At 38.4% G+C, this 15848-nt stretch overlaps 1 protein-coding gene across 21 annotated transcripts in view; it reads right to left on the bottom strand.

Moving 5' to 3' along the window:
- Positions 1-15848, bottom strand: part of ANLN (anillin, actin binding protein) — a 144024-nt gene that overhangs the window by 24437 nt on the left and 103739 nt on the right. For all 21 annotated transcript variants that reach the window (XM_087894051.1, XM_034411162.3, XM_087894045.1 and 18 more), the window contains 3 exons: positions 10316-10442; positions 2196-2244; positions 2054-2110 (listed from right to left, as the gene is read on the bottom strand). In XM_087894051.1, the coding sequence (XP_087750177.1) occupies positions 2054-2110; positions 2196-2244; positions 10316-10442 (233 nt within the window). The remainder of the gene's footprint in view (positions 1-2053; positions 2111-2195; positions 2245-10315; positions 10443-15848) is intronic.

Here is a 15848-nt window from a genome sequence, read left to right on the forward strand (position 1 = left end):
GTCCAAATCAGTTCATTGTTAGTTATGGTTTGAAAACATCTAAGAAGTTATAAAAAGAACAAAATTACTTAAAACTAAAAAAATTATGGTATATTTAGGTAAAATACTTAATGTAATTTAATTTTAACTATGTCTATTGGTAGCCTCAGAAATGCTAGTAATTCTTCAGATACATTTTTTTTTTAATCTAAACCAAATTTAGTTTCTTTATACCCACACTCTATTTGAGTAACACAGGGCCTAGAACATGGGTCCTCAATCTATGGCCCGCGGCCGCATGCAGCCCACCGAAGCCATTAATCCGGCCTGCACAGGACCACGAGGTTGCCCCACCCATCCTTCAGCAGAGTGCAGAACTTGCCTTCGGGAGCCCTGTGGGCTGGAACTGAAAAGTAAGCCCAACAATTTTGGCCTGCAGAATGCTGCTGGAGATGTGTGTGTGTGTGTGTGTGTGTGTGAGAGAGAGAGAGAGAGGGGGGGGGGGCAAAAACGACCCATCTCTGGCCAAAACAATGAGCCATTTTTGCCTGGTTTAGGCTGCAGAATGCTTCTGGAGGTGGGTGGGTGTGTGAAAAACGGGGCGCAGAGATGCCCCAGGAGGCCAAAAAAAAGGGTGAAAACAGCCCGTTTTTCACCTCCCCTGCCTCCAGAAAATAGAGACAGAGGGAGAGAGAGAAAGAGAGAGAGGGAGAGAGAAAGAAAGAGGTGGAGAGAGAGATAGAAAGAGGGAGAAAGACAAAAAGAGAGATATTTCTCAAGCTCCTTGGGGCTGAGAAGAATTGCTGCAAAACTGAGTTTTCTGAAGTGGACCACTAGACTCCTAAACAACTAAAAAAATGATCTAGTAAAAAGAGCAACAAAAGAGCAACATGCAAACAAAAGCAAATAAAACACCCCAGAAGCAAAACAAATTAAAGTTTAATTTGTGTGCATTGTTCAATGGACTGTTAAATTGGCCACAGCCACCTAGTCACATGCCTTAGCCATGCCCACCTAGCCATGCCCTCCCAGCCGATCCGGCCCTGCAACAGTCTGAGGGACCGTGAATTGGCCCCCTATTTAAAAAGTTTGAGGACCCCTGGCCTAGAATAATAGATTTGAGATACAAGGAGATAGATTCTTAATGAGTATCACGAAAAAAGTTTTCAAAAATACAGTGAGAGTAATTTGGCAATATAATTACTCAGTTTGAATCAGAGAGGAAGTTTAGTTTTCTAAATTGGATGTGCTTAAATGAAAGCTATGTAGCCACTTGTTTTGGTTGCTATAATTTAGATGCATACATTGATCAAAGGATTGAATTCAATGTATTAAATCTATGATCCTTTAACTATCATATACATTATCCTTAGAAGTTAAGCTTTAATAATTCTTGGCAATGTGTTTTTACAGAAAAATTGTTAATCATGGGTCTTTCCCTAAGCTTTTTATCTAGTTAGCAATGCAGTAAAGTGGATTAATATGTGATTATGGATCTTCATACTGAGGATATAGATACTGAATGTCTTTAGCAAGTAACAACATGTACTTTCCTTTTGCTGGGACTATCGTTCATTGTCAAGTTAGTATATGCTATTATTTAGTTTATTTGGATTATTCCCATTCGCATTTTACCTTCTTATGGCTAGATTAAATTCTTTTCCATTGGGTCTACTAAAAGGCTACTTTAAATCTCTTATTCAAGTGATTGTGCCTATGTAGGAAAAATATTGTTGAATCAATTGTTTATGATTATAGAAATTGGAATTGCAAATTTATTTTTTGTTAGTTAAATATTTTGAAAGAACATCCATTTAGTATCTTTATGAGTATTATGTTGTATGCCATACATTCCTAATACTTTTTTGATCTGGAATTGCAATAAAGCTGCCGCACCATTTTATTTTATCTACTGAGTGATAAAATAGAACTTAGTATAAAGAAACTTAGGGAAGAACATTTTAGTCAAAACTATATGTGTCTACTGACCTGAAAAAGCTATTTTTCTTTTTTTCACTTTTACAACTGGCCCACAACAGTTGTAAAAAATTGAGGAATTGGAACTAGTCTTTACCTTTGACTTAGCTGATTTTTTCTTCTTATCGACACCAACAAACTCTTTTTTCTGTACCTAACAAAGAAAAATATATATTACAGTCCACCAATCACCTAAATATTCTTTCAAAAGAAGCATATTGAAAAGTGATAATACATACCAAGTTATACACTTCAATGTTTATCTCAAAGTCACTGGACACATTTTGCCTTTAAAAATAGGAGACAAAATTAATAAGGATAGCCATTAAAGCTATGCTTTGATAAAAGTAAGGAATTGAGCCATGCTACAATTTGCTATTTACTGGAAATGAAGAGCTGTTATCAGCCCAAAAAGAAAAAAGAAAGAAAGGGCAAGGATATTTTATAGTGCAAGCAACTCAATCAAACAATTTGAGAAAAATAGTAGGACACACACAAAGTTGCAAGGCTAAAATTCAGCTGACTGCAGTTTATTTCCTTCTCAAGAATAAAGGATTATTTATGGTAACCCTTAATGGACATCTTCTGATCATGACAAGACTTTGTTATAATTAAGAGATGGGCTATAGGAAAAAGAGATCATTTAATGTATTTAAGAGATTCATTATTAAAATTCTTCATATTTATTTAATAAATGTTTATGCCACCCATCTCACTGATTCAGCGACTCTATGTGGCTTATAATATAATAAAAAGGTATAGAATAGAATGAGCTGGAAGGGACAGAATAGAATAGAACAAGCTGGAAGGGACAGAATAGAATAGAACGAGCTGGAAGGGACCTTGCAGGTCTTCTAGTCCAGCCCCTGCTCAAGCAGGAGAACCTATACTATTTCAGACAAGTGGCTGTTCAGTCTCTTCTTAAAAATATCCAGTGATGGAGCACCCACAATTTCTGAAGGCAAGCTGTTCCACTGGTTAATTGTCCTCACTGTTAGGAAGTTTCTCCTTAATTCCAGGTTACTTCTCTCTTTGATTAGTTTCCAGATATAAAAGGATAACACAAAATGGTTGAGTTTGAAAAGATTAAAAAGAAAGGTAAACTGAAAGGATGGTAACATGGGGATGAGGCTCTTCTTGACTCAGATCTATATGTGATGATTTATATATTTCTTTCCCTTTTCATTACTATATTCCCTTTTCTATTTTTCTGCATTTCTATTTTTTTCTTTATATTTAGTTTGTATTGGTTGATCTCTTTTCAATTTTTAATGTTTAATAAAATCATTATATATAAAAAAGTTTGCTTAGACAGACATGTGAACAGAAGCATTCAATGTCTCCTATGTCTTACCCAGCAATCAAAAAGCCGGAATTGTTATCATTGTTCTACTTGACTCTGCACCAGCACATTTTATGGCCCAGGTGAGGAACCGTATAGTATATCCGTATTAGAGCATTGTCCCTCTTTGCTTGTGAAGGCTATGCAGTTAAATCCCATATAGTGGTATCGGTTTCTTTTGAGAGAGGGAGTGATGGCCTTGAAGGAAGTGGAAGATGTGCCCACTTCTCAAGATCATTTGATTGTTATGGATCCAACCACCCTGGACAAATTGGAGATGGTCAGGCAGTAACTAGAGGATTCTGAGTGAAATGGATTAACTGAACATTTTCAGCTGGGTTTTAGGCATAAACACAGCACTGAGATAGCAATGGTCATAGTTGTTGAGGACCTATGGCAGAGGCACTGCTACAACTACTGCGCTGATCCGAAATGTACTGATATAACAGAATATTTGTAGTTTAGGTTGAACTGTAGGGTCCATGGTGCCCTCTGAACTTTGTTGTTTTCTTGCAGATATTTCATTATCAAAGTAAGTAACATCAGTACTAATAAAGTGGATTAGCTCTCATTTTATATACTACTGACTTGTCCTCTCAATATTGGTGGGAGGGGTCTTGGCAGTTCCTTGATTGGACTATGTTTACTGTTAGCTTATTTGTCCAAGTTGGTAATTTCTTTACCTGGGGAATTGATTGGTTCTTAATTGATCTAATGTTAGTCTTGGTGTTAATCTTGGCTCATTGGGATGCAGAGGAGTTGTTTTGATCCTTTTATTTCCTTTTTTATCGTCTTTTGAATGGTATGTAGATGTTGTTTATCTCTATTTTTCTGTTTATGACCAATTAATCTATGTTCCAGGCTTCTAGGAATTTTTGGGTGTTTGAGGATTGGTTTGCTCTAGGATGCTCACCATTTCCCAGTTGAAACCATGGTTAAGCCTGTCCATGTGTTGGGAAATTCAGTTTTCATCTTATTTTTTGACAGCTAATCTCTGCTAATCATTTGCTTATTTATCTTGCACTTTTTGATGAACTTGCATGGATATCCATTGTTTGAAAAGAGTTGTATAGATTATCTGTTTCTTTTTTCTGATGTTCAGGGTTGCTGCAGTGTGTTTGTGCTTGTATAAATAGTATTATGCTGCATCTCTTGTGCAAGATTGGTTTGTTACTTTGACAATGGAAGACTTGGTTCGTATGGACAGTTTTATGGTAGACTTGTGTTTCTAATTTGTCATCACTGGCTCTACTGATGAGGATATCCAGAAAGAGTAGCATGTTTTTTCTTCTTCTTCCCTTGTGAATGTTTCTTTTGAAAATGTTAATGTTTTGGGTATATTCTTTAGTTGGTCCTTTTTTTATTATGACAAAGATATCTTTGTCGTAATACCTGAGCCATACTTTGGCTCAGTATGTACCTGAGCCATACTTGGGCTGTATGCAAGGAAGTGCTATACATTCTAGGCATTGCATTATGATCTCTGCTATTAGTCCTGAAAGCAGTGATTCCATGGATGCCCCTTTGATTTGTTAACAAATTTGTATGTTGAACTGAAAGTATCTGTTAGGCAAGAGTTCCCCAACCATTTCAGCTTTGCAGACTGGTGTGTGGGGGAGAGGGGATGGTTCTACATGAGTGGCAGGCAAGTGCATATGTGCAGCTCTATTTGCCTGAGTGATGGGCATACACGCCTGCTGCTTTCACAAATAGAGCACACACCCAGTGTTCGTGCAGGTAAGGATGCCCGCGCTTACGTGCCCACCACTTCCACAGCCAGTTCAAATGGCTCAAGGCCTGGAAATGGGTCTGGGGCTGGAGACCCTTCAGTTAGGCAAAGATTGTTAAGATTCATAATTCTGGTTCTTTCAATCTTGGTGTATTTAGTTAGGTCAGATGTGCTGTGAATTCTGGGTCTATGCAAATAAAAAGTCCTATGACATCAAATGAGATCATGATTTCATCTCCATGTATTGTAGGTCTTTGATTCTTTGGAGGCACTATAATAGGGAGTTGATGGAGTATTTGTTTTTCTCTGAGTTGTCCAAGATTTTTTGTCAGTTCTTTAGAGATTTGATAAAATTGGACAAAGATATGTGTCTGGTTTGTGTGTTTCAGGGCATCTAAAGAAGCTGTGCGAGGATGAGTCCACTACTTTTGATCCACGTATGATTTCCTTTGATGATTTCATCTTTCGTGGTGAGGTCTCAAAGGTCTCTTCATTTAGTTACCTAGTTTTTATATTGGATTGGTGTTCATTGGGATGTTATGTTTTTTTCTTCTAGTAATTATTTCGCTTTTTGTATATATTGTAATCTGTAAAGTGTTTCAGAGCTAAATGCTCTCACCTCTCCTGTAAGACCACTACAGTAGGTCATCTGTCAGTTAGGAATCTTGAATGATTAGTATGCTCATGATATTCAATTGCAATCTCAACCTCTGAACAAATGATATTTTCAAAGTTTGTCCTAGTGCATAGAGACCAATGAAGGGTGTATGAAGAGCGAGGGGCTCAACTATGGCATGAGCAAATGGCAAAGGGTACTTGGTCCTGTCAGTTCTAATCTTGCATGAGGTTGCAATAACTCACTCAGGACTTCAGGACAATATGGTCGTCTTGTTAGACTCTACTCTTCAAGAAGCAGCTATGATTAGGAAATTCTCTGTATAGGCTTAACTTGTACACTAGTTGCATTCACCCTGGATCGTGAGGCTCTTCTCAAAGTTAATGATAAATTGGTTGTCTTGTGTATGAAATATCATAAAAATCTGGAAACCCATAAGAAGCTACAATTAATCCAAATATAGCAAAGTAAGTAGTGATGCAGAAGCCTTACTACATGAGCTAAAATGGTTACAGTTGACTTCCAGGTGTAATTCAAGGTGCGTGGGATGTAGCTATAATATTTTCTTTTTAATTTTGTGAATCTGTAGATAGACATTTTGGAATTGAAAGGGAAAACTTCTAGAAAAGTCTAGAAATTTGACAATTAAATAAAATCCATATTCTATTCAGAAGTATTGTAATTGCTCTCTTATACTCTATAAAGAAAAGAAGATGAATCAGGCAAATAATAAAACAGAACCATTTACAGAAATGGTTTTTCATCTTAGGGGCCACAACCTTTTTAACAAGAGGGGCATTTCATGCAATATTGTCAACAATGAACAAGAAAAAAAACCTCAATAGAATTTAAATGCAAAATTAAAAAAACTAAAAGAATGGCCAATTTCTTGAGACCTCAATCTATTTTTCAAGGCTTCCTATGAAATTGAGCTATTCTTGATATGCCATCTCGTGGTCAACATAAGTCATGCATTTAATTCCTCAGAGAGGTAATGACACTCTTTTTGCACTTTGAAAATTTCAGTCAAATAACACAGCAATAAAAGTGTTCTGTACATCATGGCAATATGAATGAATTCCATAACTTGGTCAGCTTCCTATTTCATTGCACTAAACACACCAACCCCTTCATGGATTACTGCCTTGTCGTGGTGAAGGGGCTTGCATAGCTCAATGAAGCTATGAGCTATGCTGTGCAGGGACACACAAGACGGACAGGTCATAGCAGAGAGTTCTGACAAAATGTGATCCACTGGAGAAGGAAATGGCAACCCACTCCAGTATCTTTGCCATGAAAACCCAATGGACAGTACCAAAAGGAAAAAAGATATGACGCTGAAAATGAGCCCCTCAGATCAGAAGGTGTCCAATATGCTACTGGGGAAGAGCAGAGGGCTAGTACTAGTAGTGCCAGAAAGAGTGAAGCGACTGGGCCAAAGCCGAAAGGATGCTCAGCTATAGATGCATCTGGTGATGAAAGGAAAGTCCAATGCTGTAAAGATCTATTCTCCATAGAAACCTGGAATGTAAGATTCATAAATCAAGGCAAGCTGGACATGGTCAAACAAGAGATGACAAGACTGAATATCGACATCTTAGGAATCAGCGAACTAAAATGGACAGGAATGGATGAATTTAATTCAGATGACCCTCAGGTATATTACTGCAGGCAAGAATCCCTCAGAAGAAATGGAGTAGCCTTCATAATAAAAGAGTAGGAAAAGCAACACTGGGATACAATCCCCAAAATGACAGAATGATCTCAGTTCGAATCCAAGGCAAACCATTCAATATTACAGTAATCCAAGTCTATGCCCAAATCACTGGTGCTGAAGAGGATGAAATTGACTGGCTCTATGAAGCCCTACAGCACATTATAGAATTAACACCAAAAAATGATGTCCTTATCATCATGGGGGATTGGAATGCTAAAGTAGGAAGCCAAAAGATAACTGGAATAACAGGAAAGTTTGGCCTTGGAGTACAAAATGAAGCAGGCACAGGCTGATAGAATTCTGTCAAGATAATATGATGGTCACAGCAAACACTCTTTTCCAACAACCCAAGAGACGACTCTACACATTGACATCACTAGATGATCAACACAGAAATCAGATTGACTATGTGTTCTGCAGCCAAAGATGGAGAAGCTCTATATAGTCAGGAGCTGACTGTGGCAATCATGAGCTTCTCGTTGCAAAATTTAGGCTTAAATTGAAGAAAGTAGAGAAAAGCACTAGGCCGCTGAGATATGAACTAAATCATATCCCTGATGAATATACAGTAGAGGTGACAAATAGACTTAAGGAATTAAATCTGATAGACAGAGTGCCTATAGAACTATGGACAGATGTTCACAATATTATACAAGAGGTAGCAACTAAAACCATCCCAAAGAAAAAGAAATGCAAGAAAGCAAAATGGCTGTCAGAGGAAGCTTCGCAAATAGCTGAGGAAAGAATGGAAGTGAAAGGCAAGGGAGAAAAAGAAAGATACACCCAGTTGAATGCAGGATTCCAGAGAATAGCTAGAAGAGATCAGAATACCTTCTTAAATGAACAGTGCAAAGAAATAGAAGAAAACAATAGAATAGGGAGGACCAGAGATCTCTTCAAGAAAATTGGAGATATGAAGGGAATGTTTCATGCAAAGATGGGCATGATAAAGGACCAAAATGGCAGGGACCTAACAGAGGCAGAAGAGATTAAGAAGTGGTGGCAAAATTATACAGAAGAACTATACAAGAATGAGCTTAACATCCCTGATAACCACGATGGGGTGGTCACTGACCTCGAGCCAGATATCCTAGAATGTGAAGTCAAATGGGCCTTAGAAAATCTGAACAACAACAAAGCTAGTGGAGGAGACAGCATTCCAGCTGAGCTATTCAAAATCTTAAAAGACGATGCCGTAAAAGTACCACACTCAATTTGCTGGCAAATTTGGAAAACTCAACAGTGGCCACAGAATTGGAAAAGATCAGTTTACATTCCAATTCCAAAGAAAGGCAATGACAAAGAATGTTCAAACTATCGCACCATTGCACTCATTTCACATGCTAGTAAGGTTATGCTTAAAATCCTACAAGCTAGGCTCCAGCAGTATGTGGATCAAGAACTACCAGAAATGCAGGCAAGATTTTGAAGAGGCAGAGGAACTAGAGATCAAATTGCCAACATACGCTGGATTATGGAGAAAGCTAGGGAGTTCCAGAAAAATATCTGCTTCATTGATTATGCTAAAGCCTTTGATTGTGTGGATCACAACAAATTGTAGCAAGTTATACTGTCGCCCTGCCTATTTAATTTATATGCAGAGCACATCATGAGAAAGGTGGGGCTAGATGAATCAAAAGTTGGAGTTATGATTGCCGGGAGAAATATCAACAACCTCAGATATGTAGATGATACCATTCTAATGGTAGAAAGCGAAGAGGAATTAAAGAGCCTCTTGATGCGGGTGAAGAAGGAGAGTGCAAAAGTTGGCTTGAAACTGAACATTAAGAAAACTAAGATCATGGCATCCGGCCCTCTCAATTCCTGGCAAATAGATGGGGAAGAAATGGAGGTAATGACAGATATTATTTTCCTAGGCTCCAAAATCACCGCAGATGGGGACTGCAGCCAAGAAATTAAAAGACACTTGATCCTGGGGAGGAAAGCTATAGCAAATCTAGACAGCATTCTAAAAAGCAGAGACATCACCCTGCCAACAAAAATGTGTATAGTCAAGGCTATGGTTTTCCCAGTTGCAATGTAAGGTAAGGCTGTGAAATTTGGACCACAAAAAAAGCTGCGCGCCAAAGAATTGAGGCCTTTGAATTATGGTGCTGGAGAAGACTCCTGAGAGTCCCTTGAACTGCAAGGTGATCAAACCTGTCAGTCCTAGAGGAGATCAACCCTGAGTGCTCTTTAGAAGGCCAGATCCTGAAGATGAAACTCAAATATTTTGGCCACCTAATGAGAAGGAAGGGCTCACGGGAGAAGTGCCTAATGCTGGGAGAGATTGAGGGCAAAAGAAGAAGAGGACAACAGAGAATGAGGTGGCTGGATGGAGTCACTGAACTAGGTATGAGCTTAAATGGATTCCAGAGGATGGTAGAGGACAGGAAGGCCTGGAGGAACGTTGTTCATAGGGTCGCGTTGGGTCGGACACGACGCAACTAACAACAACAAACACACCCATGAACTTAGTTGTAGGATTCAGTATATTTGTAATAGTAACAGAGTTGGAAGGGACTTTGGACGTCATCTAGTCCAACCCCCTCCTCACGCACATAGGCAGATCAAATAGATAAGGAGGTGAGAACAAAATAAGAGCATATTGCTTGCTTACTTCTGAGAGGAAACCTGCTAAAAAGGAAAAAAAAATCACAGATATGTTGCTTGATGTGAGGTGAATATGACTTGAGCTAAGCAAAAGCAAATACCACTTAGTTGTAACTCCTTTAAAAAAATTGGAAACAAAAGGTAAAGAAAATATATAGATTCTGTAAATACTGCCTTCAAAAAAAGAGGAAACATAATACTAAATGCTTCTCAGGTTAAACAGAATACTTTTAAGTTTAACAAGATACTTTGTTTTTAAACTAATTTTAATTATATATTATATTTGTCTCCAAAGAAGTCTACTAGTACTAATATAAATACAAATACTGAAATAATACTTACAATGTAAATGTTGTTGAAAAAGAAAGAGCATCTCCATACAGAGAATTAACAGTACTTGCTAAAGGTGTTGCAACCATGTTTTCTGCACCTGATTTTAGCATGATTATATAGTAGTAATTTGCTGTATCTATAAATAAATGAATAGTTTATTTATTTACTAGTTTTAGATGCCATGTTTCTACTTGGAAAGAACACTCAAAACACCTCAAAATAAAAACAATACATTAATACAAAAGGAAAAATAAAGGCAAGTTAACAAAAAGTTTAAACAAGATTATAATAAAACAAAGTTTTGAACTTCAGTTTATATATCTGTTTTTTTCTAGGAAGATACCTCATTTTATCCAATTAAGTAATAAAACTGGAAAGAATCTTTTGTTCAAAATTGAGCCAGGATAAACCACAGAGTCAATCTATACATGTACTCCAGAAATAATATAAGTACAGTAAACTGAAAACATTGTTTAAAGTTCTATATTCGCATGCTGGCTGGGGAGTTCTGGCAATTGAAATCCACACAACCTAAAATTATCAAGGCTGAAAAACATTACAAATAATCCGCAGACTGTGGCCATAATAGAGCCTGCCCATTATGGTTACATGTTGTGACAGTCATTAGGTGAAAACACCTCTTTTAACAACCCCCCTCCCTGTGGGTCATTAAGCATGGGATCCTCGAGAGTGAGGGAAGAGACCCTGGGAGGCTTACCACAGGGGCAAACTGGCCGGCCCCAGGCTCCCCAAGATCTCACCCACACTTGAAATACCCCGTACTCCATTTCCTGCCGCTGAGGGTCTCCATCTTGGGTGCTTTTCACCTAACCAGGTCCCTGCTGATCTTTTCTTCTTTCCCATTGGATCCCCTCAAGCCTTTTCACCACCACCAGGTCCCTATAGGACTTTTCAGGATTTTTCTCCGCCACTAGGTCCCAACATTCCCTGACAGCTACAGGTACTCAACTTATAACCACAATTGAGCCAAAAAAATTCTGTTGCTAAGTGAGATAGTTAAGTGAGTTTTGCCCCATTACATAATCTTTCTTGTTAAGTGAACCAACTGCAGTTGTTAAATTAGTAACATGGTTGTGAAGTGAATCTGGTTTCCCCATTTACTTTGCTTGTCAGAAAGTCACAAAAGATGATTACATAACCCTGGAATACTGCAACCAACATAAATATGAGTTTCCATGTGTGAATTCTGATGATGTGACAATGTGGATGCTGCAATGGTTGTGTGAAAACACTCATAAGTCACTTTTTTCAGTGCTGTTGTAACTTCAAACAATCACCAAATGAACTGTTTATAAGTCAAGGAGTACCTGTATTGTGCATTTCCCATTTGAAGATCTCTAGAGCTCTGTATGTCACTTTAGGGAAGGAGGGCAGGCAACATCATCCCTTAACATTCCTCTGCCATGCAGTATCATCCCAGAAGTGGCTGCTATTTCAGTGTGGCCAGTTATTTTCTACTGCACTGAAATCATGGTTACTTCCATGGCTGCACATTCCAGCAATAGAGAATATATTCTGCTTCCTAACATGGCCTATGCAAAGTTGTGAAAAACTCCAACACCTTTCTCAGTGCTGCACAGATTGCATTAGGGAAGCAGAATAAATTGCTTTGTTGCTGGGGTGCATAGGTGCATCCCAGAAGAGGCTTCCTTTTCAACAAAGCCGCATTGAATTGTGGTCACTAAGAAAATGGTGGCTTCTAGGATAGCACCATGTGGCCCAGCAACAAAATAGCTTGCTATGCTTCCCTTACCCAACTCCAAGCATTCCATAGTGCTTGCTACAGAACTCTTTTTGAAAACATAGCAAACCACTTCATAGCACAATCCCAGAAGAGGCCGTTATTTTCCAAATGACCTTCAATGCAAGTGCTTGGAAAATGGTGGTTAGTTTCCAGATTGTGCCAAGTTGCCTAGCAACTAAATGGCTTGCTATGCTTCCCTAACCCTACCTTACAATAATGTATATCATCTATCATGGGTGAACATAATTCTACTGAAACTTATGGGAAGCTTTCATTTGCACTGAATACAAAATAACAAAATTCAGAAAGAACATAAACAAGAAAAATCTATTCAGTAGAGGCAGATAAAATGTTCTATAGAGAAACTATTAAGTATGTCATCTGCACCTCTATAACTGTCTGGTTTGATTCTGCAACCTAACAAGACAGACACAGACTTCAGAGAATAATTAGAACTGCAGAAAAAACAATTACTACCAGGGGCGGATTTTCCTATAGGCTAACTAGGCTTCAGCCTAGGGCCTCAAGATCAAGAGGGGCCTACATTCAAATTGTTAGCAAAATTAAAATTACACTTTCACTATAGGTGAAAGGGCCTCATATGTGGAATAGCCTAGGGCCTCTTTTCATCTAAATCCGGCCCTGATTACTACTAACCTACTTTCCATTAAGGACTTATATCCGTGATGGCGAACATATGGCACGCGTGCCACAGGTGGCACGCGGAGCCATATTAGTGGGCACGCCAGCTCAGCTCTGGGGCGCATGCGCGTGCCGGCCAGCTGATTTTCGGGCCTTCTGGGCCCACCAGAAGTAGGGAAACAGGCTGTTTCCTGCCTTTGGAGGGCCTGGGGGGTGGGGAAGGCCCGTTTTTCTTTCTTACCTGGCTCCAAGTCCTCTCTGTGTATCCGGGAGACTTCTAGAGAGGCTCCTACAGACTCCTAGAGAGGTTCTGGAGGCTGGGGACAGCAAAAAATGTCACTTCCTGTCCCACCGGGAGTTGTGAAATGGGCCTTTTCAGCCTCTGTAGGGCCTCCAAGGGAGTGGGAAAGGCTGTTTTCGCCATTCCCAGATACACAGAGAGGATCTGGAACCAGTAAGAAAGAAAAACGGGCCTACCAGGCCATCATGTGCCAGGAGTGGGGGGAGGGGTTGCGCATACATGTGCATGGGCAGGTGCGCGCGCGACCCTCTCCCGCCCCCCCTCTCCTAGCACGCGATGGCAAAAAAGTTAGCCATCACTGACCTATATACTGCACGAGTCAAAAAGCGGGCTGTGGGAGGACTTCCAGTTGGCGCTGGGCGATTCAGTCGGGGAAATGGCGGGGCACTTATGAGCCCCGTGAAAACCCCCACTGGCGAACCGCTGCCGGCAGGTCTGCGGACCTACCCTGTCCTGCAGGGACAGGGGAAGAGAGAGGGACCCCTTGGACGGCCGAGAGGAACGGGCAAATTCCTTGGGGCCGGAGGAAATCCTCTGAGCCGGTGACGGGGGAGCGGCAGTCATGGTGACTGCCTCGAAGCCCAGGCCAACCGGAGAAAGCATTGTGCTGGAGGAAGAACGAAAATGAGAGAGAGGCATTCGGAAGCTGGGTAAGCAAGATCAAACCCAGGCAGGAACAGCGTTTAAACTGTGGATATTGATAAGTGTGCCCCAGCCTTAATTAGCGGCTACAGAGTATTGGGGCAAGAAGATTTGCAAAATACTTTTTAAAAGGGAAAGACCCACCAAAGGATTATGGATTTTATTGCTAATTTGGAATGATTGCCTTTTTGGAAAGTTATAAATTTTGAAAACTGTTCTTTTTTCTTTTTTTAAACGGGAATGGATTATTTTTGGAAGAGAGAAAAAGGAAAGAGGCGATAAACAGGAGTTTTTTAAAACGAAGGGAAAAGACAAACGGATAGCCTTGCAATACAGAAAATGGGAGACTGTGAAGAAGTGAAAGTATAATTGCAGATTGTTAGCAGCTTGGAAGAGATACTAAGTGGCTTGTTATTTTAACTGGATTACTTGGGCAACAAATAAGGAGCTTTGACTCTGGGAATACTCAATCTGTCTATTGGAAGCTTTATTGATGGAAAGAAAAAAGAAATAAAATGGAATAACTATAACTGAACTAACAAGCACAGCAAGAAAAGGAAAAAAGGCGTGGCACTAAAAGAAGAAATGATAATATTATATATGGAATGATATAAAAGAACTAAACTTTATAGAATTTTTAATATTGATAATATTGAAATTGAAAAAGAACAATTTTGGATAGATTGGGAAAAGATTTGTAGTAGGTTGCAAGATAAGCAAAACAACATAGTTTAATTAAAATGGAAATGTAATGCTTAATGCATATTTGAAGTTTGAATATTGATATGAGGTATTATACCTTTTTTTTGTTTCCCTTTGCTACCTTCTTGATTTTCTTTCTTTTCTTGATACTTTTTCTTTTCTTTTTTAGTTCTACTTTCCCTCTTTTCTCCTTCTTTGTTTTTGTTTTCCTTTCTTTCTCTCTTTCACCTTTTATTTCCATTCCTTTTAAATTGGATTATATAAACATATGTATTTGGTTATGAAATAAGACTATAAATGAATGAATGAGAATATGATTTTTCTAAATGTTCTAAACGCTTAAATGAATTTTTGAGATTTAAAATAAATATGAAGTAGATGATCTTAAAATATATGAGAAGATATTTGTTAAAATTTATGCTGAGCCAAATTGTGGTATCTGAAAAAGCAATTTATGTAATATGTGAACTAGTTAAAATGAAATAGCTAAAACAACAGATGTAGGCATGGAGGAAAATATGCTGGTAACACCAGCCAAATAAGAGAAGGAGACTTGGAGGAGAATATGCTGGAAATCAGCCAAAACAAAACATGCTGGAAATCAGCCAAATAATAGTGGGAGGTTCGGAGGAGTTTATGCTGGAAATCAGCCAAAATACAATAAATTGGAAACTAGCCAACAATGGATGGAGGTATGGAGATGACTATGCTGGAAATCACCCAAAATAAAGCATGCTGGAAATCAGCCAAACAAAAGCTGGAGGTATGGAGGAGGATATGCTGTTAATCAGCCAAACAATAATATGCTGGAAATCAGCCAATAATAGGAGGAGATAGGGAGGATATAGATTTTGAGATAAATTTGAGAATATGAAATATGCAAAACTAAAGGCACATTGATAAAGCTTTAAGGTTTAAAGATCTGAAGAAGGGGTCAAGAGATTAAGAAATATGGATTGAATTCTGATTTATTAATTGAAATAAAAAATAGAGCTGTATCTAAGTTGAAATTACGATATGTGGTTAGAAATTGTAAGGTAAATAATTAGACTAAGAGATTAGATTTTTTTTCTTTTTTTAATGTTTTAATATTGATGTTAAAAGGTGTAATGAAGAGAGCTTGGAAAAGAACCAGATAAATTGAACTTATAAATGAGCATAATAATGAATTAAATGTGTACCTGGAAATTAAATTGGTGGTGATATAATAGAATGGTTCTGATCAAGATATTAGAGTTTATGACTAAAATTTTTTTCTATGTTTTGACTTTGAATTTTAAAAGATATAATGAGAAATTGTGAATGGAGCTTTTTCAAAATGTAAGCAACTGTACCTATTCATGACCGGATCGAGACTTCGCTCTCGAAAGAGATGTATTTTATGTGTTATGTTGGAAAAAATAAAAAATATTTTGCAAAAAAAAAAAAAGCGGGCTGTGAAAATATTTACAGACCCCTCACATCCCGGACATAAACTGTTTCAACTCCTA

This window comes from Pantherophis guttatus, chromosome 4 (genome assembly GCF_059756535.1).
Source record: "Pantherophis guttatus breed Tessera chromosome 4, ASM5975653v1, whole genome shotgun sequence".
NCBI classification, from domain to species: Eukaryota; Metazoa; Chordata; class Lepidosauria; order Squamata; family Colubridae; genus Pantherophis; species Pantherophis guttatus.